Source organism: Eleutherodactylus coqui, chromosome 2 (genome assembly GCF_035609145.1).
Source record: "Eleutherodactylus coqui strain aEleCoq1 chromosome 2, aEleCoq1.hap1, whole genome shotgun sequence".
NCBI classification, from domain to species: domain Eukaryota; kingdom Metazoa; phylum Chordata; class Amphibia; order Anura; family Eleutherodactylidae; genus Eleutherodactylus; species Eleutherodactylus coqui.
This window is the reverse complement of record NC_089838.1, coordinates 310,676,017-310,703,124: the sequence shown is the minus strand read 5'-3', so window position 1 is coordinate 310,703,124 and position 27,108 is coordinate 310,676,017. Positions and strand designations below refer to the sequence as shown.

At 43.8% G+C, this 27,108-nt stretch overlaps 1 protein-coding gene and 1 long non-coding RNA gene across 4 annotated transcripts in view; both read right to left on the bottom strand.

Moving 5' to 3' along the window:
- LOC136612836 (CD209 antigen-like protein A) overlaps positions 1-10,886 on the bottom strand; it is a 28,624-nt gene extending 17,738 nt beyond the window's left edge. For all 3 annotated transcript variants that reach the window (XM_066593543.1, XM_066593545.1, XM_066593544.1), the window contains exons 1-3: positions 7,561-10,886; positions 6,098-6,208; positions 482-547 (exon numbers count right to left, since the gene is read on the bottom strand). In XM_066593543.1, coding sequence (XP_066449640.1) covers positions 482-547; positions 6,098-6,208; positions 7,561-7,618 — 235 coding nt within the window. In that variant the 5' untranslated portion in view covers positions 7,619-10,886. The remainder of the gene's footprint in view (positions 1-481; positions 548-6,097; positions 6,209-7,560) is intronic.
- A 1,914-nt stretch (positions 10,887-12,800) lies between these two features.
- On the bottom strand, positions 12,801-15,060 carry LOC136610861 (uncharacterized). Its single transcript, XR_010790185.1, has 3 exons — positions 14,983-15,060; positions 14,197-14,300; positions 12,801-13,612 (listed from the first exon to the last, which is right to left on the bottom strand). It is a non-coding gene; the product is annotated as an uncharacterized lncRNA (long non-coding RNA).
- Positions 15,061-27,108: the final 12,048 nt, after the last annotated feature.

Genomic DNA, 27,108 nt, shown 5'->3' with positions numbered 1-27,108 from the left:
GTTACCAAGATCGTGAGCAGTCTTTTGAGGAAGAGTTTAAAGATCTAGGAATGTTTAGCTTCCAAAAAAGAAGGCTGAGAGGAGACTTAATAGCTGTCTACAAATATCTGAAGTGCTGTCACAGTGCAGAGGGATCAGCCCTATTCTCATTTGTACAAGGAAAGACAGGAAGTTATGGGAGGAAACAGTGGAACAATGAGTGAAACAGGCTGCCATGGGAGGTGGTGTGTTCTCCTTAAATGGAAGTCTTAAAACAAAGACTGGACAAATATCTGTCTGGGATGATTTAGTGAGCCTGCATTGCGCAGGAAGTTGGATCCGGTGACCCTGGAAGTCCCTTCCAACTCTAATATTCTATGATACAAACTGAGTGTGCATATGTATGGGGAGAACAAAGGATTAGCTATTGGATGACTGACAGTTCAGCCCAGGACTATTAAAGGGCTCTGTTCTCAGCATGACAAACACACAAAAATATTACCTCTTTCTCTAAAGTCATTCATCTCTTTTAAAGTGACCAAATCTTTTCTGGTACTGGAGACATTGTCTGTAAGGAAATAGAGAATCATTCTTAAATTGGTAACACATATAGGGCAGTGATTTCAAACTTCATTACCATATGGGACCTATTAACAAATATCCACCTTCAGGCTACCTTTACTCCTCTCATCAAATATGTTACCATGCGGCTGTTGCTGGTCCCCCCGAGGCGGCGGTGTGCGGGGTCCCGCGGTCAGGGCGTGTCCCCCCGGGCTTATTGTCCAACTGCCGGAAGCGTGGGTGCCTGGCCAGTGTGGGCGGCGTGGTGCTGGTGGCGCACTGCACTGTGCACACGCGCACCTATGAGTGCAGCTGCCGTGCACGAGCTCCCTTTTATTATGCTCTGTTGGGAGTTGGCTGTCTCCCTCTCTCTGCCCCGGGGCGGAGGCTTTTGTTTAAAGGTCAGGCAGAGACTTGCAATCACTTCCAATTATTGGTTTCCCTCAGTGTACTAGCTAGTCTGCCTTGGTTGGTCTCCTGCTTCTGTCATCTTGTCTGCTATACTGTGCCATTGTCCGCCAGGTTTTTCCATCTGCCTCAGTTCTGCTTAGTATTGTTCCTGTTGGTTATTTACATCTGCCTTTTCTGTCAGTATTCTACCCTTTCCATCCAGGTATGCCAGTGTCCCTTTTTTGGTCCCTAGTGAGGGTAGGGACCACCGCCCAGTTGCCCGACTGGGGTTAGCCAGAAGTGGAGGCAAGTAGGCAGGTTGTGGGTGAGATCTTGGGCACCCGGGCTGGCGTATCAAGGGTAGTATACCGTAACAAAATATATCGGACATATAGAAAGAAAATGGAAAAGGTCAAATATTCAAATAAAATCAGTGACAATAACTGACCTCACTATTCCCTTATACAACTCTAATGCTATACTTTATGGCACTTCAGTACTACTCACATGCAACCTGATGAATGATGCTGCTTTTTAGCACCCAAAATTAGAAGCAAAAACTACTATTAAAACAGTGCACAATACTGTATCTACCCTGTTATGTAATGTTAGCATTAACGTCTGCTATACAGAAGACTGGATCTGTCTAGGCAGGATAATGTGAGCCCCGTGTATATCTGTGTCCGGTTGCATCCTGTTTTAGGGGTAAATTATAAAACGGGCTAAATAAATAAAGTCAGTAATAATCTGGCGGCTGCTGCTCGGCCGGTAAAGCATTTTATAATCTATAGTACTGACTAATATGCCATAGAGGTAGCCCATGCCGCTGCTATGGGGAGCTTCCAGAAGGAGGCTCAGCCTTAGTTGGGAAGATACCCTTTGGAACATTGTGGCTAGAGATGAGCGAGCATACTCGTCCGAGCTTGATGCTCGTTCGAGTATTAGGGTGCTCGAGATGTTCGTTACTCGAGACGAGCACCACGCGGTGCTCGTCTAGATTAAACGAGCACTGACCATTGAATTCAATGGAGCCGGCAATACAGCCGGCTCCATTGAAAGCAATGGGCTGCTGGCTAGTGCGGGATGAATTTTCGGGAAGGGCTTAAAAATATAAGCCCTTACCTGAAAATCATCCTAAAATGTGTAAAAAGTTTAAAAAAAATATACTCACCTTGTCCCGGCAGAACGATGTTAGCCCATTGAATTCAATGGAGCCGGCAATACAGCCGGCTCCATTGAATTCAATGGGCTGCCGGCGAGCGTGGGATGAATTGTCGGGAAGGGCTTAAATATATAAGCCCTTCCCTGCAATTCATCCAGAAATGTGTAAAAATAAAAAAATATATATACTCACCTTGTCCCTGCAGCCGGAGTTCAGCCGCGGCCAACGGCAGTTCTCCTGAACTGCTCTCTGTAGTATTCAGCAGCCGGGGATTTAAAATCCCTGCCTGCTGAATGAGCTGCCTCTGATTGGTCACAGCCGGACCAATCAGAGGCAGATCTCACTCACACCCATTCATGAATTCATGAATGGGTGAGTGAATGCTGCCTCTGATTGGCTCAGCGCAGCTCTCAGCTGAATGACTGCAGTTCAGCACCACAGTGCAGGGGACAGCAGGAGAAGACGCATGCCCCAGCAGCTGAAGGAAGGTGAGTATCTATTTTTTTTGTTTTTTAAATCACTTTTAATTCATTTCCAGGGAATGGCTTATATGTAAAACCCTTCCCTGAAAAAGAATTCAGGTGTGCCAGCGGACCATTGTCTTCAATGGAGTCGCCGGCAGCAGCAGCGGCTCCATTGAAGAGAATGCCTGCATTTTTATTCTTTTTTACACTAAAATCTTTCTTTTTCAGGTAAGGGCTTATATATTTAAGCCCTTCCCGAAAATTCATCCCTCGCTCGCCGGCAGCCCATTGCTTTCAATGGAGCCGGCTGTATTGCCGGCTCCATTGAATTCAATGGGCTAACATCGTTCTTCTCTGCCACAGCTGTTACAGCTGTGGCAGAGGAGAACGATCGTTATGCTGACAGTGTGGCTTAATAGTGAGACCTCGGAGCCCGAAATGCAGCCCTGCATGTTGCTCCTCGCCTGCCCTATCCATTTCTGTGTTTTTTACATGACTTTGGTGATTTGCTAAGATTTTCACAAATGAAAACTTTAGCGGACACCAGTCATATACAAAAATGCTCGAGTCACCCATTGACTTCAATGGGGTTCGTTACTCGAAACGAACTCTCGAGCATCACTGAAAGTTCGACTCGAGTAATGAGCACTCGAGCATTTTGGTGCTCGCTCATCTCTAATTGTGGCCTGTGAACTGGTAAAGTGCTGCAGAATTTGTTGGCGCTATATACATAAATATTATTAGAAGACTTTCCATATTAGGAATTGGCTTAAGAGCCATGCAAAAGGCAATTTGGGGTAAAAAACAAACCATCAGAACCTTCTGTCCTGACTGATAATACGTCTCCCTGTGATATAGAGACTGGTGGGACGTCACCATATTGGCCGTGTGTGTCAGGCCTACCTATACTGTCATCCATTTTGGGAAGTTTCTCAGTCCCCCCCCCCCCCCCTCCCCTGCCTTTTGAATATTCACAACTGGTCTCCCCTTACCCTGGACCAGAGCTGTGATGTAAATAAGCCCCTTCCATTCTCCCTGCCCTTCTGGCTCCACTTGCCTGTCTAGTTTAGCATTAGCCTGAGGATACCAAATTATGTGACCATTTACTTATTAATGAAGTCTAAGGAAAATAATTCACCTAGGAGCTGGGGTCTGACAGACAAGATGACAATCATGGAAAAAACCTTTAAATAAGGATTATTCATCGTGTGAAGGTCCTAGCCCTATAGGAATTATATTTTCGGAATCCGGCGGGCTAGCTGAATAAAACACATCTAAATTAATTGAGGTACGAGCCCCAGAACACCCCCAAATGGCGTATTCGCTTACCTCGTTACAATTAATGTGTCTTGTTTGATATTGCTGAGTAGATAAAATCATGACTGGAAATATGTAAGGTATATATTCCCGACCAGAGGATCTCCTGTGGAGATGTGGCCAGAATGGGAAATTGTACTTTTTTACAGGTATGGGTATTGTTATGCTCTCCCCCATCCCCACCTATTCACAGTTGACAGGAGTTGCTCAAACAATGCAAGCACTGCAAAACTGTTTATAGATCCCAATAGTTGCTTGGTCGTTAGTTCTGCTAAAAACCAAGCAACTCTGACAGGTGAGCGATTACTCCCTCAGTGCCCCACTGCCGGCCACATATATATAGGGTGGTTATTGCCCAATGAGAATTTAATCATACTGTGTAAAGGTACCTCAACGGCCCTTTTACATGGAACAATTATCATTCAGTTGATCGCTGAATTGTACAAATCAGAAAATATTCAAATTCAGGGACTCAAAAAACTGGGACCCTTGACGTGGGTTTGCGAGGTTTTGTATTTTGACCAAAATATTAACCAGTACCTCATATGTATCAGTATTTATCAGTATTTTTGCAGCAAGCAGTCTGGCTTTGAACGCCCGGGAGCACAGGGTGTCCTCCATATAACAATTGGACCATCTGCGTGCAGAGGGATGTGGTGTGTATACATGCCCTTGTATCTTCTAGCAGTATAGCAGTAAGTATGGCAGCTTACAGGAACTCTTTTTTTATTGTTGGATTGTGGAAAACTGGATGATAATCATTCTCTGTCAACCCTGCCAGCGACTGAACAACGAATGATAATTTATTGGCTTCTCATTCATCATTCAGCTTATGCAGGCATACAAATCAACATTGATTGGCCTGCTTTCTAGGCAGGCAGAAGCGATGTCCATCTCGCTCCACCTGCATGCGCTGCACGATTATCGCTTCTGTGTGAAGTACAGTAGCGGTAATTGTTTGGATGACTGTCAGGTTCTTAAACACCAGACAATTGTCCCATGTAAAAGGACTCTAACTGCACTGACAGGGCAACATGTCAACAGTTTTGATCAGTGAGGGTCGGGGCCCTGAGGCACTGAGACAAAGGGGCTGCAGCGCTCATGCAAAAACCAAGTAACTTCGAATGTCTTTGTTGCCTGTTGGCTTCTCTCAGCAGTGAAGATGGACACATAGCTGTCTATAAAAGTCTATTCATCCATCTTCAGCTGTCAAGAGTTGCCGATAAGCAACAAAGACAACTAAAGGGGCACACTGCTTGGAGTGCTGCAACCCATTCAGTTCAGGGATCAACAGAGGTATCAGCAATCTGACCCCCACCAACCAAAACCTCTGACATGATACTCTAACCCACACATGCCAAAAACAAAGCCCGTGGGTCGAAAACGGTCCACCAACTTCCTTTATGTTACTTGCCACCCATGCAATCTAATAGGGACTCCACTCACTCAGCCTGCAGTATCGGTCCAGCGGTGGCAGTGCAGAGTCTGTGACACTGGACCTCTTTTCCCCAGTCGCCAAGGGGAGAGGTCAGCAGTCACAAACTCAGAAGTGACTACTGATGGATCAGAGCTGCACACTGGGTGAGTGGAGTGCCTTTACGGATGGTTCCCGGCAAGAGGTTAATAGGGGGATCACTATTATTACAGGGACTACTATTATGGTCACTTATTATTACTGCGGCCATTATGGGGATCACTAATACTACTGGGCCTTTATGGGAGCACTATTATGACTGGGACCACTTTAATGATCACTACTATTACTAGGGACACCACGCGGGGTCGCTGTGACTATTGGTGCCACTATGGTGGCCCGTATTACCACTGGGGCAACTATGAGGGTTACTATTATTTCTGGGGCCACTATAGGGGTCACTTTCTACTAGAGCCACTATGAGGGACCCTATTACTGCTTTGGTCACTGTTACTGCTGGGGCCATTATTATTACTGGGGTTACTATGGGGGCCACATACTACTGGGGGGCCCTATTACTACTGGGGTCACTATTACTACTGAAGCCACTATGGGGGCCACTTTTACTATATAGTCTTACGATTACAATCCGCGCTTTGAAGGCAACCATAAGGCTGATGTGGCCTTTGGTGAAAATGAGTTTGACACCCCCTGCTGTCAAAAGTTTTTATAAAGTGCAGTTAGTCTTTAACAATCCCATCAGAATCCAGTGAATTAAGTTATTTAATAGCAATAAGAAAACATTCTTACCTCCAGAATAGACAGTAATAAAGAGGACCAGGATGAGAACATACAGTAGGGCCAGCAGCCCATAGGAAATCCATTCTGGTTTCCGGGTGTGAGAATCGTACCACCTTCTGCCTGTAATGAGAAGACGCAGTAATGCAATATATACTGATATTTACCAGCCTGGTATGTTGTGACCTGACTTCATAGTCGGCCCGGACTGTGCAGAATATTCTTACAGCCATTTATGTACAGGACTCCTCAATTACAGTCCTAATTAGTTTCAGGATGACCAGTGTAATTTACCAGAACTCCACATAGAAAACTATTTAATTGGTTCTGAAGTTACCAAAATATCAACCCAAATACCAAAAAAACTAGAATTGAGGCCTTAGTCAGACGGGCGTTTTTAGCCGCGATTTGCGCATGCGTCCGGCGATTTTTTTTAAACCATTGCTTTGCAATGGTATCGGACACATGAGCGCTTTTTATGCGCTCGTCCGATAAATTATAGAACAGAAATCGCAGATCGCACCTATCTGCGATCTGCGATTCCTGTTCTCTTCTCTATATACGCTCAATGGGGCCGGCGGCAGCAGCGCCGACCCCATTGAGAACATATAGTAGACAAATCATTCTTCTCTGCCACAGCTTAACAGCTGTGGCAGAGAAGAACGATGTTTGCCCATTGAATTCAATGGAGCCGGCAATACAGCCGGCTCCATTGAAAGCAATGGGCTGCCGGACAGCGCTGGATGAATTGTCGGGAAGGGCTTAAATATATAAGCCCTTCCCTGCAATTCATCCAGAAAAGTGTTAAAATAAAAAAATGTATGTACTCACCCGCTCCCGGCAGCCGGAGATCCCCGCGGCCGGCCTGCAGTGGGTGTGAAGGGGGTGTGACTCAGACTTGCCCCTGATTGGCTCAGCCTGAGCCAATCAGAGGCAGGCCTCAGTCACACTCAGCCACATACAGCCTCCGGTAGTATGTGGCCCCCATAGTAACCCCAGTAATAATAATGGCCCCAGGAGTAACAGTGACCAAAGCAGTAATAGCGTCCCTCATAGTGGCTCTAGTAGAAAGTGACTCTAATGAAACGCAGCTAGGAGCAGATTTTTGGCCGATTTTTCGGCGCCGGTCACGCGATTTGCGCATGCGCATCCGTCGTGCGATGCGCAAATCGCGCGAAAAAACGCCCGTGTGACTAAGGCCTTAAAGAAAAATGATCAACTATAGGATGATAAATTCAGTATATACAAGAGTTAGAAACAGCTGCCGGCCAATGGGATCGCACTTTACCAGTAACTACAGTACGGTCGTGGTCACACAGCGGATTTTGTGGTGGACTTAACGCAGAATCGTTTTTACTGACTGCTGCTTACTTACAGTCGTCAGTCACTAATCTGTAGAACATAAAGAGGCAATAAAATAGAAACCAGAAAATTTAAAGATAAGTAATCCAAGTAGAGAAGTTAAATGAATGTACCTGCTGGTCTTTCCTCATCATGAAGTGTCTCATGATCAAAGCTGCTTTCGGAGTCCATAGTCAGAGATGGAATGGTGACTGTAATCTGGTAGTGTTATGCTTAGATTTGCTGAATCAGGAAGGAAGTATCTGGGATGAAAACATGTTTATTTCATATCCGCAGCCAGAAAAGTTTACTTTTCCGGCCAAAACATATGGGCGAAAGCAATTTTCACTGGTGTGAACAAGTCTGTCGTGTCACCACTAATGGCGGTCCTGCCAGCCCAAAGCACTATCGTGACACAACAAAGCGTCATGGTGAGCGCTAATGTTATTATTTATTGTGGCTGGCAATTAACTGGGATTTGTTTTGTATGGACGCCAGTGCCTTTGGGCACAATTTGTAGTTGTGAGTGGTGAGGTGTGGAATAATACACAGAGCCAGATATTCTGCTTAATTTGTTGTAAAACTGGTATTATTAAATAAGGCAGTGAGATGAGGTCGTTTTCTTTATAACATTTAGTGCATAATAACTGATACTTAAATTGCAACAATGTAGCCACCTGTGTCTAACTCATCCATATACTGGGAGCGCGCTCTGGATTTCTTTTCTCTATACTTCTTTGTATTTATATCTCTTTATTTCTTTATCTCCCTCTCTTCATATTTACCTCTTTTTTATTTTCCCTCTATTCACTGTCAAAGCTGGCGCTCCTCCTTAGTTGCTCACAGTTTCTCAGATTTCTCTCTCTTTCTCTCTCTGTCATGGCTGATCTCTATCTCTTTTCACTTCTCTCTTTGGCCTGGTACTTTCTTTTCCCTTGTTGGGTGCTTCCTTATCTGGTGCTCTCTCTGGCACTTGCTTTGCCTGGTGAGCCTCACTCACTCTCTCACACTCTGGCTCACTCACCAACTGACTCCTGTCACCGTTGTCCAGCTATTTATAATCTCTTTCACCTGACCAGTTTGTCTGCAGCCAATCACAGCCTATCTGATTGCTAGGCTGCCTGCCTCATCTGAGTCTCTATGCATTTTTTTCTATCTTGTGCACCTGGCTAATAAACGTCCTAACTGATTGCTAGGTTACCTGCATCCCTTGTGTAAACTGAATCAGATAAACCCGAGGGCTGGCTATTATATTACTGGTCCCCCTAACTGAACAGTGCTATGTAGTGTCTTTTTTTCCAGGCTACTGCATCTCCCCCCTGTTTGAGAACAGCCGTCCTCTGCGTTTTTTTCTTTTCAAGGACGGAGTAGGTAGATGGCTAAGTAATATAACAAAATGTCTGTGAAATTAAAGTCGACTTACTATTTAGCAAGGAATTTGAAGAGAAGCGGAACCACCTACTTTAAAAGAGCTATGGGGCCCTTACACTTATTTTCACCACAGTCATCAAATAATGCATTTCTGAAATTTCATATACAACAAAATTATGCATAACAACATTTGGCATATTTAGACATTCTTGATACAATCCACCTGGTGGGAGCAAAAAATTGGGTTATGCAGGCATATAAATCAAACATTACAATTTTTATTCTTGATTCATCTTCATTAGAGTCTTTGTTCTTCTGGTTGTAGCTGGAACAACAAACTTAACTAGTGTTCAGGCAGTCTATCTAAGAACCCTGGTAGATAGCCTCACTACCACTAAGGGTATCGTCCCCAGGCACAACCCGGGGTGCACAGTCCATAACAAGCTGCTTGTGCTGGCTGTACCAAATCACGAGAAACCTGATGTGGAAGATAGTCTTTGGGAAAACAGGAACTCTAAACTGGGGTTAACGAATCTCTGAATAGTTCTTCAGGGTACTAAAACTTGAATGTTACTTTTAACTTTATTGAGTCTTCTCTTGACTTTTAAACACTTAAACTCCCATTGACAAATCAGCAAGCAACCTACCTTATCGACCAAACATTAGATGATAAAGTGTATATCCCGTTGAACAATGGATGGTGTTAGTGTATACATACATTAATTCTGGTAGTAAATCTGGCCAATCTCTTCTTGGAGGTTGGTATGGTACATAATAAATTTAGAATTGTCTGGTTTATTTTCTCGCAGACTCTATTTCCTTGAGGATGGTATGCCGTCATTCTGATCTTCGTGCATTGATATAGTTTACACAGTTCTTGAAATAGTTGAGACACAAATGCTGTTCCTTGAACAGTGAGTATATTTTCTGGTGTTCCACAGGGTAATATGAAGTGTTTCCAAAGCGTTTTGGCAGATAAATCTCTTACAGGAATTGCTACTGTGAATTTGGTGTAGTGGTCTATTATGGTAAGCAAGTAGGTATAGCCACTCTTACTCGGCTCAATCTTCAAGTGGTCAAGGTCAAGCAGTTCTAATGGTTTGTTGTCACTATTGGGTGTAAAGGAGCTTTTTGGTCAGCTTTGTTATTTCTCCTTTTAGCACATGTTTGACATTCTGAACACCATGTCTCTATATCTCTTCTCATTCCTACCCAGTAGAATCTTCTCCCGATGGTATTCTTCATTTTGTGCACTTCAAAGTGCCCAGATTGGTCATGGTACGCTGTTAGTACTAGATGTGCATCTCTTCGTGGAATGAGGATTTGGTGTATCTTCATATAGGTGATAGGATCTGTGGTTCCTCTGTACAATATACTTCTCTTTAAAAAGAGTCTTTTTCTTTGTCGCCACAACCGGTGAAACTCTGGATCTGTTTTCCCATTTCTCACTCTAACGAGTACAATACCATGGGTCAAAAACAGACTGAGTTCTCCCAAGGTGCGACTTTCAGTTTGGAGATCAATCTATTGTTTTTCTTCTACAGGTCTGTCTTCATTAGTACCGGTGGTTTGGATGATGTTCTGTTGTACATTGTAGCAACCAAAGTCAGTCATCTCTATCTCCTCCCATTGATCTTCTTCTTCTGTGGAGTAATCTAATTATGTTGGTTGTCTGGATGTGCATCAGCATTGGCATTACTCTTTCCGGCTCTATATTTGATGGTAAAATTGAAGTTGGCTAGCAGTGAAGTCTATCTCTGCTCAAGAGGTCCCAATTTTGCTGACTTTAAATGTGCAAGAGGGTTGTTATCTGTGTAAGCTACGAATGTGGATTTGATCAAGTCATCTTTGAACTTCTCCATCACAACCCAGACGAGAGCTAGGAGTTCCAATTTAAATGAGCTGTAGCTTTGGTCATTTATTTTTGCTCCTTCCAAAGAACGGCTTGTAATGAAATCACTCTCTCTTTATCTCCTTGGACTTGGCTTAATGATGCACCCAATTCTTGCTTACTCGCATCAGTGTATACTCAAAAGGGTTTGTTGTAATCTGGATATCCCAGGACAGCATCCCATGGAACCAGCATAACCCATAGTAGGTGCTCAGAGAAAGGTTTGATGATAAAAGAACCAAATAAAAACCTAGCAGAGTCTATAGCCTTCAAGGCTGGAGACTCTGCTAGGTTTTTATTTCATTTGATTTATTTGGTTCTTTTATCATCAAACCTCTCTCTGAGCACCTCTTATGGGTTATGCTGGTTCCATATTATTTAGGGACCGTGACTGGGCAGTACTTGTTGATTGCTAACAGCGTCTGCTTCCAGCCTAAGATTAATACAGGGATTCTTGAGGCGGTAGAAGGTTCTAGGACCATTCAGTTGCTAGATATAGCATTGGGGATCTTTGCCCATGCACTACAGCTGTACAGCTGAATCATTAATCCTAGCATTGATAGGCATTGTCCTTACTACTCTAATATATAGAGATTTTTTTGGTTCATTTCCTTCATTTGTAAAGGAGGCTATAGGACCAATACATTTATGGTTCTAGCACAGGGGATTTGTACCTTTTATGTTATAGCCGAACCATTGCTCTACCACTGATAAACATTGTTCTGAATGCTCAAATATTTGTTTGAGGGACAAAACCTTCTGCTCCTTCTTCATATAGGGCTCCTAAAAAAAAGTCGCATTTTGCGACAGAAACGCATCGAGCCATTTAAAACATCAAGTAAATTTAACATCTAATCTTATTTGAGCTAATTAGCATAGATCAAAGCTGGGGTATGTCTATATGGGCAATCAGATCTATCTAGAACCAAAGGACTATCTCTTGCTTTGTGACCATCTAAACATACCGAACCAACTGTTTGGCTACACTTTATCTGTACCGCTTTAATAGTGGACAAGCCGAGTTGTTTTTGGACAGAAAATTATCCATTTTAATTTCTTAGTCTTGGCCCCCAGAGTATTCTGAGAGCACAATCATAAAAAACACAGAATATCTATACCGACTAGAACTGTGCAATCGTTCCTCGAGTGCCATCTGTGGGCCATCTAAAAAAAATTCTGAGATTATGGTGTTTTAACCAAATATAAATTTGTTTTCTCTCTGTGGGGTTATATATTTTTATAAGCTATTATTAAAAGTTATATTTTAATTAGGAGTCAAATCAGTGAAAACATTACTATAAAAAGTGATTCCCCTGCGGCTGTGATACCCTGTCATCATAAGTCTTGGAGTATATGATGATATCGTCCAGATATAGCAGCACCATTTCAAAATTCTTATGCACAAATTATCTTTCCATGAGTCTTTGAAAAGTGCCAGGAGCATTACATAGGCCGAAGGGCATAGAATTGAACTCGTATAGCCCCGTTGAGGTAGTAAAAGCTGTTTTCTCTTTGTCTTCTGGAGTCATGGGTACTTGCCAGTATCCACTAATCAAATTTAGGGTGTAGAAGTAAGCTACTGACCCCAAAGCAGTGAGGGATTCTTCAATTTGAGGCAAAAGATAGTCATCTTTGTGTGTGATATTGTTAAATTTTCTACAATCTACACAAAATCGAATACCTCCATCTTTTTTCTTCAGCACTACCAGTGGGGCTGCCTACGGGCTATGGCTCTCCTATATCACCTTGGTGTATTTCATTTCTCTCATTAGTTTCTTTACAGGTTGGTACATGGCTGGTGGTATGGGTCAATTTTTTTCTCTAATTGGTGGATGGGATCCTGTGGGGATGTAATGGCAGACACCTTCAGTTCAGACAAAGTCTAATAGGTTTTTACTGAAGGCTTGGTGAAATTTCTGAGCCACTCTGACTACTCCTTCTTTCTCAGTAGCAGGGATGTCAGCAGTCCCAATTTGTAATTCAGCCAACCAATGGGTCTCAGGTTGGCTATTTCTGTGGTCGAGACTCTGTGTATATGTTTAATTGTCTATCTAATGGATGACCATGTGATACATGTCTACATGAATGAACTTACCAAATGGAGACCTAAGAATGTCGGGGTTCCAAAAGTCAAGGAGAATCATGACAGCCTGAATGTATAAGGATATGGGGAGACTAAAAATATGCACAAAAATGTGTGCATAAGGAGGTAACAAATTGGGCAGATAGAGAAGCATAAGGATTAGAAGGGGAAGTGTAGGTGTCTGTAATGGGAAGGGATTGGGGATGAATAGTGAAAATTGGGAATATAGATGTAATGGCAGACACCTTCAGTTTGACCAAAGTCTAAAGGGTTTTTACTGAAGGCTTGGTGAAATTTCTGAGTCACTCTGACTTCTCTTTCTTTCTCAATAGCAGGGGTGTCAGCATTCCCAATTTGTAATTTAGCCCACCAAGGGGTCTCAGGTTGGCTATTTCTGTAGTCGAAACTCTTCCTCTTGAGATGTTTACTCTACTCCGGGCTGCCATTACACTTGGATGTTCTTCCAATTGAAGAGGCTCTACCAGGGCTTGGTAATCTCTTCCTTGGAGACATTGTCGAGTTTGACACCAGATAATAGTTTCAGTCCTGGATTGTAAAGTTATCGGTCTCACATCTTTTATTCTTGCATGTCCTACTTGACCTTTATCGTTGGTGAATTTCTGGTGGGTGGACAAGACTTTTATATTTTGATGTAAGACTCGATGTTGGGCTTGTGAAGCAGAAGGAATGGAATTTCGTAAGGCTTCCAGCATTTTTCCATAACAATTTCTAAGAATATTAATGTCCAAAATGACGGCTGGAGCATTTCTCTCTGCTACACCCAAGATTCCTTGACGGGGCAGTTCGGCATTCCCGATCATCACCGTAGCCTCCCAGTAGCCTACGAAAGGAATATTTTCTGCATTAGTTGTGACAACGTTCATACCCTTCAGTTGTTTCTGAAGATTTTCAGTTTCAGTTTTACAGTAACTCTTATAATCTCTTTTTGCCTCTGCCACTGACTCTGGCACATATCCATGTCTGCACCTGCTGAATATACAGTATCAGCCTTAGTTTCTCCAGTCACTTCCTGAATACACGCCACCGCAATCTCTTTCTCAGAAGGCATCTCTCTACACTTCTCTAGTACAGCAGCTGTTTGTGCATGCAAAAATGTTCTGTCATCTGTTCCTTTTGTGTTTTTCTTGTATAACCATCGATACACTTATAAGTCAGTCTATTGCAGTCAGCGCATCTGACAGGAGAGCTTTCTATCTCTTGGACTGTCTGCCTAGTGGGCATTTGAACACATGCTTCCCCTTCCCCCTCATTTTCCAGTGAGCCTCCCATGATCCACTTGATTATAACTAATTCTCAGGTGTATTCTGCAAAATTCACCTACAGATGTCATCACATAAGTGGAACCTCCCCCCTTTGTTTGTCTCCAGCCTTCTGGAGACAGGCAATAATACAATGGTTACTTACCGCGGTCTTCCTGTGTCCTGGTCTCTGTCTCTGGAGTGTCCTTGGCTAGGGATGCCGTTGTGATGCCCGCATTCTCCACCAGAAACTGTTGCAGCAAAATGCCACTAGAGAGCAAGCATGGTGTAACCATGATGTCATATGATGGAGGAATAAAATAACAGAGCACACACAAGTATTGCTTCAGCAAAATATTCCTACCTGACCACAATCAGGCAGCTTTATTTATAGCCCCCATACATTGGGGTGTCACAACATCATTGGACGGTTTTCAACCTAACATCTGATTGGTTACTTTAGACATTAAATTGCATTCATTGGATACATTCTAACTTTCTTGACAAAGTTCCAAGTGGTGCAGTAAATTTTCTTAAAGTTCTTATCTTATCTCAACATATGTGTCCCTGCTCATAGCTAAAACTACACTGTCATGTGGTTTATCAAGTACATTCCATGGCTCTAGATGTCTTAAAGAAAACATCAGCAACCTTTCACCTAGATTTCAACTTCGTGGCGTAGTATTTCAATTCAGACATTACTTAAATATATATTACTCAGTCCATGATTGTCCATAATCAAATGGCGTCCTTCACAGCGGTGTCTCTTGCTCCTCTACTTTCCTTTTGAATTTTTTGTCTTTGTTCTTTCTTTCCACTTCTAATAGCAAGGCTCTCAAATGTATTAATTAGCTGTATTTTTTTACCTGGTCTTTCACTTCCCTTCCCATCTTGCTCTAGTTTTAAGCTCTCCTAATGAGTGAAGCAAAGCACCCAACAAATATATGCTTACCTCCAGGCTCCAGGCTGGTCTCGGCCTTGCTTTTGGTTATGAGTAGTAACGATGATGATCTTTTCACTTCAAACTCCAGGACAAGTCTGAGCTTGCACAGCAGGAGCTTAGTGCCAGTGGAGTCAAGATCCGCCCAGGGGCGGGGCTTAGCTGACTGTGCAATGCATTCCACTGCGGGGGATGACTGCCCCACTTCTTTGACTCTAGTTTTAGCAGGCTTTTCTCTCTACTATGATTTTGCAAGCTTCTGTAAGGTGATGATTAAGCAATAAATTTCCTGCACTTCGGCGCCATTTTGTGACGCTGTGGCACAGTACAAATTTCTCAACTTCAGGCCGCCATTTTGGTCATCTCTATTGGGGCAATAAAATATTAAACATTCTTTTCTCACAATATGAAACAAACACACTCTCTCCTGACTCTTTATTTTGAATAAAGTGATATTTCTTTACTTTAAATTTATTAATTAATACAAAGACATCCAAATTTTCAAGATGGCCAATTAACTCTTTGCATACTGACAAAGATTTAAAATTACTTTTTACAGCACAAAAACACATTTCACTCTCCCAGAATATGGATTTTGTCCTCCTATTAGGCTCAGAGGTTTCTCAGTAGCAGGAAGAACACCTGGATGTATACTTAATTCGTCACAGTGAGGGTTCTAAAGTAATCTCTAAAATGTAACCTTTATTCAAAGTCTAGAATAAAAAAGGATTTGTTTAATCAAAATCCTAGCTTGTAGACACACGAACAGAAAAAAATTATAAAATCTAACCCCTGTCGACTAATGGGGAAAGAACAACCAATGAGCCGCCTTTGAAAAAGTGTCTGGTAACAGTGGTACCGGGATATCAAAGTTCCCAATTATTTTCAAGTACTAGTCTCCGAAACTTGAGATTGAGAATATATTATAGTTTGGCTCAATGGAACTAAAAGTAATGTTCCCACTTCCGTGAACAAATACTGCAGCTATTCAATATGTAGGTGCTCAAACAGCAGCTCCAATTCAGAGCGGGTGCATCATTCCTACTGTAGATGAAAGCTGTCTATTTCATCAACAGGCCGCGGCTGTGTGACCAGATTGTATATTGGCACACTTTTTACGGCTAGTCGAAGACAAAATAGATGTAGAGCTGACAATAGTCAATCATTACGGCTCAACACAGAATCTTTGTGAGCCTATGGCAAACATAGGCCAACACGTGCAGTACAAACGGCTGCTATATGGGTTCTTAGTTGGGTTCAACGCGTTTCCGCTACGGATAAAGTAGCCTCATCAGGAACCACCAGAGTTGTAATTCAATAGGTCAGCTACAAAGTAGCCGGTAAATCCCAAAGCCGGGAGATACCCTTCTTTCAATAGGAGGAGATAGACGATCCTATCACTAAGTAAAGACAAATAAGCCCAGTTTCCCCCAGAATAAAGTTGCAGCAAACAAGGTAAAGAGGTAAGTCCCCGGTAGGGAGATACCCTTCATCTACTAGGAGGAGATAGACGATCCTATCACTAGGTAAAGACAAATAGGCCCAGTTTCCCCCAGAAGAAAGTCGCAGGAACAAAATAAAAAATGGCAGCAACAAGCCTCAGTGGTAGGCAGGTAGCTATGCTTCTTCTTTCCCCATTAGTCAACAGGGGTTAGATTTTATAATTTTTTTCAGTTCGTGTGTCTACAAGCTAGGATTTTGATTAAACAAATCCTTTTTTATTCTAGACTTTGAATAAAGGTTACGTTTTAGAGATGACCTATTAGGCTCAGAGGATCTATAAATCTTGTCCTTCCCTTTTTTTAGGCTCATTAATAGATTACAAGAGAAGAACTCCTGTGCTCAGGGAGACCGGGAACACACCAGAAGACACCAATGAATAAACACAATAGGGAAGACTACAGGAAGTAGACCTCTTAAATAATCTTTATAAAATGGTCAATAGGAAACCTCCGTGGTGAAAGTCAAAAGAAGACAAATATTTTTTTTGACAAGAAAGAAAAGGGTGCTTCAAATTCTCCTTTCTCAAGCACAATACTAATTAATAGAGATGAGCGAGTATACTCGCTAAAGGCAATTACTCGAGCGAGCATTGCCCTTAGCGAGTACCTGCCTGCTCGAGACGAAAGGTTCGGGTGCCGGCGCGGGGGAGCGGTGAGTAGCGGCAGTCAGCAGGAGGGAGCGGTGGGGAGAGAGGGAGAGAGAGATCTTCCCTTCGTTCCACCCCGCTCTCCCCCGCAGCTCCCTGCCCGCCTCCGGCACCCGAACCTTTTGCCTCTAGCGGGCAGGTACTCGCTAAGGGCACTGCTCGCTCGAGCAATTGCCTTTAGCGAGTATACTCGCTCATCTCCACTAATTAACGATCAGACACAAATTAAAAATCGATTGATAGGTGAGAGGGAAAAAGAGGGTGTAGAAGTGGTTACATATACAATATGGGGGAAGAAGGCTCAGTGGGTCCGCAACATTATCCTTTCCTCTTTAAGGCTCAGAGGGAGGGATCTTGTCCTAGGCTTAGGGGACTCAGAAAAACTTGTTCCTTGTTTTACAGTACAGTAAACCGTATTCTGTGCATTTTTTGGCAAAAAGGTGTGGAGGCTCATCCTGTTTGTGACGTCAAAACATGCTGAAGCGGGCCAGACGCATGGAGGGTGCATTTAGTGAGAGCAGCGAAAATTATGGTAATCACGGTGGTGCCGCTCTCTTCTACCTTTAAAACATGGCCTGGCATCCGCGTTGCACAGTGGTAAATAGATGTTAAAATTTGGCAGTTCTTTCTAGGGTGCTTCCCACAGAGTCAGCTAGGGTAAGATGGTAAAACCCCTTGGGGTGCTATCTGCGGAGTCGGGCAGCATAAGATGGTGTTTGTTGTTATGCCAGTTCGTATATGGTAGGAAAAAGAATTCCCTACCGCAGCTGTCACAGATGACAGCTGCCGACACCCAGTAATTGTTTTTCAGGGAAGGGCTTTAGGTATAAGCCCTTCCCTGAAAAACAAGGCAAATTAGTGTAAAAAAAAAATTAGTGTAAAAAGAAAATACTCACCGTCCTTCAGCAGCCGGAGCTCAGCCGCATCCTCTCTGCTCTGTCTCCTGCTCTGCAATGCAGTTCTTTGAGCAGACGGACATTTAAAATCCCTGCCTGCTAAAAGAGCTGCTTCTGATTGGCTGAGGTGCTCAGTCAATCACGGGCAGCTCTTGCCTGTCATTCATTCATCGAGAGCTGCCTGTGATTGGCTGAGGTGCCGAAGAACTGCTTTGAAGACCAGGGACAGCGCAGACAGAACTGAAGGAAGGTGAGTATGTTTTTTTTTTCTTTTTAACACTACTTTGCCTTGTTTTTCAGGGAAGGGCTTATATTTAAAGCCCTTCCCTGAAAAACAATTACAGGATGCCGGCAGCTGGATCCCCTACCACAGCTGTCATCTGTGACAGCTGTGGTAGGGAATTCTTTATTCCCCACAGGGATGAAAAATTCCTTTGCTGCGTCTGTCACACATCAGGCGAGTGCAGCAGGGAATTCTTTTTCTCCTGCGGGGATGAAGAAAACCACTGTGTATATATATTTTTTTTTTTTTTTTACACTAAAATGTTTGTTTTTCAGGGAAGGACTTATATGTAAAGCTCTTCCCTGATAAACAATTACGGGGTGCCGGCAGACCATTGTCTTCAACTGAGCCACCAGCAGCAGCCACGGCTCCATTGAAAACAATGCGTGCATTCCCTATTGTGCACGCATGTCTTATCTTTGCAGGCGCATGCCTGTAAAGCACGGACATGTGAACAGACCATAGGGAATGCATTGCTTATAATAGACACGTGTTTTTGTGCGCGCATATGCACGCACAAAAACACGCTCGTGTGAAGCCACCCTAAAAAAGAGGTATCAAAATGACCTGAAATTTTGCCGTCACCTATTTCCTTAACCATTTCTTCTTTGAACTAATAGCATGATGGGACATAACTGAAATTAACTTATGAACCTCCTTACACCTGAGACCCTTGGGCTCGGGCACAAAGAAGCCGTTCAAAAACCTTCTTTAATGAGCTGGCCCTACTTCTAACCCTGTTGAAAGTCTCACTGGCTACTTGCCTTTTTTTGTACTTCTCAGAAAATTCTCTGTTTCCTGGATTCATGAACGCTTTACTGATTTCTGCACCAAAACAACAATATACAGATGAAACCAGCACAATATGAACACTTGTCAGTACCTACAATTCTCCATATACAATGATTCCCATTAAATGCGAACACACCCCTTTTCACATCCCAGATACTGAGGTGCCCCAAGGAAGCACCCTAAAAACCACCTAATTACACAGAGGTAAAACCAAATTCAGCCATAATCTTACATCCTTCACATCACATTTGATATTGGGGTAAATCACCATTTTTTGATGAAACATCTTGACTTATGAAAAAACAGGAGATCTCATTTTATTAGCTTCTTTTACTGAAGATAACGGTGATAAAACAATTAACTAAAAACAAATCCAAGTAACACCAGCAGCATTCCAAACCCCCAGCTGCTACAGACTCCATGCCATGCTTAGAGGTACCACCAGCAGAGTGCCCTCAGAAATGCCTCAGAGTTACCAACTGCAGTGAGAGTCACCAACACTCTCAAGCAGTGAGTTACCAACAGTCTCAACAATTACTAATACTCCCCCAAACAGTGAGAGACCTCAGAACTTCACTCAAATCAAAGCAGAAATATATATATATATATATATATATATATATATATATATATATATATATATATATATATATATATATATACTGAGTAGGCTTAGCCCACATGCTCCAGTCTACTAACAACCACATTTTACTCAATTTTCCTGCCCACCTGCAGCAGGCGGGCGGCAATAATGTATATATTTTACTCCATTCTCATACCCACCCACAGCAGGCGGGCAGCAATAATATACACTAAGTAGACTTAGCCCTAGCTGCTCCAGTCTACTAACAACCAATCCGTTTTCATGCCCACCCGCAGCGGCGGGCAGCGATCCATATTAGCAATTATGCACTCACCATTAATAAAAAACATTTAACAAGCCATAAATTCCCATCATCACTCTTGAAAAAACATAGCAAGGGTTAACACTGACACATTTACAACTGACAAATCTACCTTAACTAGTATACAGGATAGATCCTTCTATACACCGGTGTCAGTAACCAGTGGTACCACCTGGTTACCGGGGGTCCTACCATCCTGTATCCTGCGCCTGCAGCAGCACAGGACTTAGTGTTGGCATCTGGTGGGCACTGTTCCCGCTGCCAGGTCTCAGTCGCCTCCGATCAGATGAAGGTAAAAGGTGGCCCTCTCCTTCCACGTTCACTTCGCTGGTGGTTTTCTACTATCAAATCCTCCTCAGATACAAGTGTTCACACAATGTCCTCTGCCAGTTCGGCGCTCCTCCTGGCCGGCGCTTCTGACGGGTCCTAAAGCTGAAGCATAGGGGATTCTAGACATCTGCAAAGCTATTGCTCACCGCCCGCTTCATCCACTCCGACGATCAGCTGCTGCAGAAGGTCCTCCATCTTCACAGAGGATCTGCAGCTGTGACAGGAATTGTGAGAGGAGCTGACAGGAACAGGGAACCTTCACCTGGATTCAGTAACTGCTCACAATCTTGTGGTGCTGTATAAAAAACTGAAGCCCCCGTCCTGTCAGCACCTCCTTATATCAGCTTTCTCTCACAATCACTCCCACCAATCAGCTCTTGTTGCTAGGGCCCGAGCTTCACAGAAGGATCCTTCAGGCTTCTTCCCGCCATTTTCTTCAGACCAATCACCATCCATCCTAGGGCTCCAACGTTTCCCCAGCACCTCCAGCACCTTCCATCCTGCTCACAGCTGACCCTGCAGTGAACTCAAAGAACATCTATTAAATACCGACCAAATAAGCCAATACTCTAATAATTAACTCCCAAAAGACCTTTTAAAGCCATTTCCACTCAGATTCCATGAGGCCTCAGTCCCTAATTGTCCTTCGTCTGTACAGTAGCTGCACCCCTGGTGGTGAAATACACAAGTACAGGCGTTCTCCCGGCACACGAACATTTATAGTGTTTGATATTCGCCCTTGGAATAGCATCCCGCTCCATTTGGAGGTTGACGGAATATCACACATCACCCTGATTGGTATTGCAGCATCTGAGGAGCAGGCCCACAGCCGAGGGAACAGCAGGGTAAAGAAAGGCCTTGTCACTGGGCTCTACCATCTCCACTCCTGGGGGTACCTCGGGACCCTACCATGTTACTGCTGGGGGAGATCACAGGGGTTATAACTGGGGGTTACGTTACAGGGGTTGTCCGGCCACGCAGGGTGAATTTTTTTTTTTATAATAGTAATGCTTTCCTTTCACTAAGCATTGTAACACACAGCATACATGGCTTCAAAATGGCAGGCAAATCAGCTGTAATGTCTTTTTCTTACTTTGCAATCTGATGCTGTAAGCAGCTTTCAAAGATGGCAACGTTGAGCTGCTTCCCACAATGCCCTGCACCTCTACCCTCTGTGCGTGCACTCACGATGACAGGAGAACAAAAAAAGCAGTCTCTCCTGTCCCCGCTCAGCTTCTCTCCATGCCCTGCCCAACACTATTGAACTCCTCAGCCATCCTGCATCCATTATCCATCATCCGCACCCAAAGTCGCATCCAAAACCCCCAATAATTTCCCCAGCAGTAATAGTGACCCCCACAATTGCCCCAGCACAAACAGTGACCCCCCCACAATTGCCCCAGCACTAATAGTGACCCCAAACAATTGCCCCAGCAGTGATAGTCCCCCAATAATTGCCCGAGCAGTAATAGTGACCCGTAATAATTGCCCCAGCAATATTAGTGACCACCAATAATTGCCCCAACAGTAATAGTGACTTTCAATAATTGCCCCATCAGTAATAGGGACCCCAATAATTGCCCCAGCAGTAATAGTGACACCCAAATAGCTGTCCCAGCAGTAATAGTGACCCCCAATAGTTGCCCAAGCAGTCATAGGGACACCCAAATAGCTGTCCCAGCAGTAATAGTGACCCCCAATAATTGCCCCAACAGTAATAGTGACCTTCAATAATTGCCCCAGCAAAGATAATGACCCCCAATAATTGCCCCAGCAGAGATAGTAACTCCCATTAATTGTCGCAGCAGTAATAGTAACCCCCAATATTTGCCCCGACACTAATAGTGACGCTCAATAATTGCCCAAGCACTAATAGTGACCCTAATAATTGCCCCAACTGTAATAGTGACCTCCAATAATCGCCCGAGCAGTAATAGGGACCCCCAACAGCTGCTCCAGTAGTAATACTGACCCCTAATAATTGCCCCAGTGCTAATTGTTACCCCCAATAATTGCCCCAGCAGTAATAGTGACCCCCAATAATTTCCCCAACAGTAATAGTGACCCCCAACAGCTGTCCCAGTATTAATAGTGACTCCTAAGAGTTTCCCCAGTAGTAAAGACACACCCAGCCACACACTGCCCTAGTAGTAAAGGTGACACCCCGCAACCACACATTGCCCGCAGTAGTAATGGTGACACGCCCCCCCCCCACACACACGCACACTGCCCCCAGTAATAGTGGTGAAAACCCCAACCCTACACTCCTCCCAGTAGTAATGGTGACCCCCCCACACATACACACACACTGCCCCCAGTAGTAATGGTGACACCCCCAGCCCCACGCTGCCCCCAGTAGAAATGGGGACACCCGCAGCCCCATACTGCTCCCAGTAGTAATAGTGACCCCCCACACACACTTCCTAAGTAGCAATGGTGACATCCCTAGCCCCACACTGCCCCCAGTAGTAATGGTGACATCCACCCCACACACACTGCCCCTAGTAGTAATCGTGACACCCCCAGCCCCACACTGCCCTCAGTAGTAATGGTGACACCCCCCACACTGCCCCAATAGTAATGGTGACTCCCCCGACTGCCCACAGTAGTAATGGTAACCCACTACACTGCCCCCAGTAGTAATGGTGACACCGCCACACTGCCCCGAGCAGTGATGGTGACACCCCCACACTGCCCCCAGTAGTTATGGGGCGTGCGCAGAGCGGTGCCGACCCGTGACTACTGCCATTTCTGTGCTGGCCGCTGCGAGACTCACACAGAAATGGAACATGGACAATAGATCTTTCTAATAGGGCATAATAGATTGAAAAAATAGCCCTTAAAAGCAAGACTATGTGTGGTCATCATTGTATATATATTCCTAGATGGGAATACTGACGCGTAAACCAACCTATCCTGACTCCAGTCTAAAAAGACTTCAAATATGGTAGAACGTCCAAGTATACAAGGAAACCCCAAAATGGCCGATGCAGTCAAAAATATTTTTATTGCATTTTATTCGAACATATATGGTGCAAAAGACGGAGAGAAAGATGCCATAGTAACTATATGTAGTCCATGGGCCAAAACGCGTCCTACAAAAATGAGTAGATGCTCAAGTGTCGCCAACCCACAGTGGCCCTATGAAAAAACGGAGTACATAGAGATGTGTTAGTAATATATAACAAATACGTAAATCCAACAGAAAAACGCAAATAACCAACCCCAAACATCATACAGATTTTAAAATTATTAAAATACTAAAAAAAATGGAAGACATCGCAAAGACCCCAAATGACAGTCACATTCAACAAAAAGCTAGGGGGGGTATAATCTTGGTTGAGGCCTCTGGGGTGAATTGTGTATAACTCAAAGATCCACCTCACCTCTAAAAGATTCAACTTCTTCTCTGTCACCCCCCCACCCCCCTCACCTGAACCGGTACTGAATCAATAATTAAATATTTTAATTGGCTGACCGTGTGTTCAGCCTCCGCAAAATGTTTGGCTACCAGAAGACCAAGCGAGTTTTGATAGTACTCTTGTGTACCGAAATTCTACACCTTGCCTCAGTCGTGGTTTCGCCAATATAGGCGAGGCCACACGGGCACGTGATCATGTATAACACAAACCAGGAATTAGAGGAAAATCTCTTGTTTATTAGATATATGCGACCAGTATGCAGATGGGTAAATGTTTCACCCTTACTAAGGTTACTACATGATGCACAATTCAGGAATGAATGGTTACCCAGTATGCTGGCCTCTCATCATTGCCACCACTTGTATTATGGACAGTATAGTTCCAGCACAGACCAATGCCTCTTCACAATCTGACAAAGTTTGCCACTAATAGGACTATAAGTTGTAATTAAAGGGATCCGATCGTTAGCACCCCTCCTAACCAATGAGTCAACAGGGTCTCACGATCAGTGTGTCTCGCCTTTTCTTTCACCTGATCTATCAAGTTATTGGGGTATACCCTCTGTGTGAACCTGTCACACATTTCCTATAGTCGAGTCTCAACATACTCGTCCACCATGATTCTCCTAACCCAGAGCAACTGGCTCCATGGTAAGGCTCATAGCATACCCTCTAGATGCTAGCTATTAAACTTTAATAGGTTGTTCCGGTCTGTCGGCTTTGTGAATAAATCCATCATGATACTGCCATTGATGTTAATGACCCACACATCGAGGAATTGTATTGACTGGCTAGAACAGGTTAACGTGAACTTCAATTCAGGAAGGATACCATTTAACCATGAATGGAACTCCCTCAATTCCTGTTCTGTGCCATTCCAAATTAGAAGGATATCATCAATATACCTCCACCATACCTGGGCCTTGCTCCAGGTGGGGGAGGTATAGATGAACTGCTCCTCAATGTGGTCCATAAATATATTGGCATATGTCACACGGCTAAATGTCTGACCATTGTGTATGTGTATAGCATCCCTCACTCTCCACCTCGCCATACTGCGCACATCTTGAGCCCCTTTACCTTCTGTATCACCCCATTACTTGTAGTATGTAAGCTCGTTGGAGCAGAACCCTCACCCCTATTATTTCCATCAACTGATTACTATGTAACCATGGTTCTGTAATTTTTGTACTTTTGTCTTTCTGTATTCCCCCTGTCTATGTAAGCGCTGCGGAATATGTTGGCGCTATACAAATAAAGATTATTATTAAAAAGATTATTATTATATGTGGGGGCCACGTTCGACCCCATAGTAGTACATGAAGAATTTGCAGTTGAGTACCATTTCTAATAAGGTCAAGACAAATTCAATATTCCGACTAGGTAGATCAAAACTAATAAGTTTATCTCTGGTCACCTCCAAGCCACGCTGGTCCTGGACGATGGCATACAGGGAGGATACAGTCAAAGTACCAAAAATCGATCTATCAATAAGATGAATGTTCTTTAATTTATTCAGAAAGTCGGATGTGTCCTGTATATAAGATTTGTCCGAGAGTGCAAAACATCTTAGGATTTTATCCAAAAATCATGAAACATTGTTAAATACTGAGCCCCTACCTGAGACTATAGGTCATTCTGACAGGTTTGTAATGCGTGCTCTAAGGGCTTCGTGCTCACACCCAGACAAATTGAAAATGGCTCCCTTAGGGATGGGACTGTCGGGGATCAAATAAATACCACAGTCCCACTCCCTATGGGGGGGCAAAGCCTTAGACAGTTTCTTGGAAAATATGTCATGAAAATCAGACAAATACTCAGGAATAAGTATGGTATCTCCTAAACACACGGATATAGTAGCTAAGTGACCATGAAAGCCAACCCCCCAATGTGTCAATTCCCGAGTGGACCAATTAAATCAGGGATTTTGCAGTGCCAACCAGGGCATATCAAGACTACATCAACGGACATCCTTTCCATTACCAATAACGACATATTCTCAGAATGGAGAACACCCACAGTGAACTGTAAAATGGGAGTCCTCCATTGTACAACACCTGCCGACAGAGGGGTAGAATCAATACTAGTGAAGCGAATGGGAATCTTTAACACCAAGAATTCAGTCATTAAAGGTCTGACAAAACTTAAACTAATCAAATTGGTGGCAGGAAAGCTTGACCAGACTGAGTGAAATTCCGAAGCCAATCTGACAAGGAAAAAACAACAACTTAGGTAATACCTGTGATCCTAGGTGATCCCCCCAAAAATCGCCTAGGTTCTGAAGTTTTCCGCCGGTTCGGACTGATGTTGTAGACGCTTCTGAGGACAGGTCGCTACGCAATGTCCGGCTTTCCCACAATAGAGGCAGAGACGATGAGTCTTTCGGAACCATCAGCGTTCCTCGGGACTTAGCTGGTCCACTTCCATAGGCTCGGCACCAGAAGTTGGAATGGGGGAAGTGGGAGCGGGTCTGCTGGATTCCCTAGCCTTACGGGCCTGACACTCCTCTTTTCTAGATCTCATCCTCCTGTCAGCTTTGACCGCCAATTCCATCGTATCATTGAGTGTCACGAGAGCGGGATGAGAAATGAGTAGATCTTTGACAGCATCAGAAAGACCTAACAAAAATACATCTTTAAACCTTTCCAATCCACTGTCTGACGTCTAAAGACATTATGATTTAAGGTTGTAGAGCTCTGATGTTGGAAGACGTCCGCCAGGGTTCTCTTACTGTATATTGCCAGCCTCTCTGCTGTCAGAGCCTATCCAACGTATCACCTCATGCAGTACTGGCTTTAGCCAGTAGATAGCGCTGTTTTATAACGGCAGAAAAAGACTAAGCCCCCTAGGAAAACCAGGATACAAATTGGATTTGAAAGGGTTAAGGGCGCTATAGTTCCAAGAGGTGTCACCTGCATACAGTCTAAATTTAGAGCAATAGTCCTCTACCCACTGCTGCCCCTGACGTAGAGACATAAGATGAGATACCGCCTAAAAAACACAAGATAGGAATTGCAACACTTAAGCAACAGCTAGATAGCTGTGGGAGACAAATAGCCAATATGTGCACGCCTACTCGGACATCAGACTCCAAATGTCCACAAATCAATGTATTCAAGTTATGGAGGAAAGGCAGCACAATGGAATAGAGCTTCTTACCAGACGAAGTTCATATAAGGACTTTTATTCGTTATCCACACTGAAAAGACGCTTGATGAGATACCGCCAACCCCGCACGGTCCGGCTCATCAAAAATACCTCCAAGTTCCTGAAAAAACAAATCAACTGACTGCAGGCAAGCCGAACTCTTGGGTAAGGAGTAGGACCATGTCTGGGGGGGGACCCCGAAGTAAGGACATAAT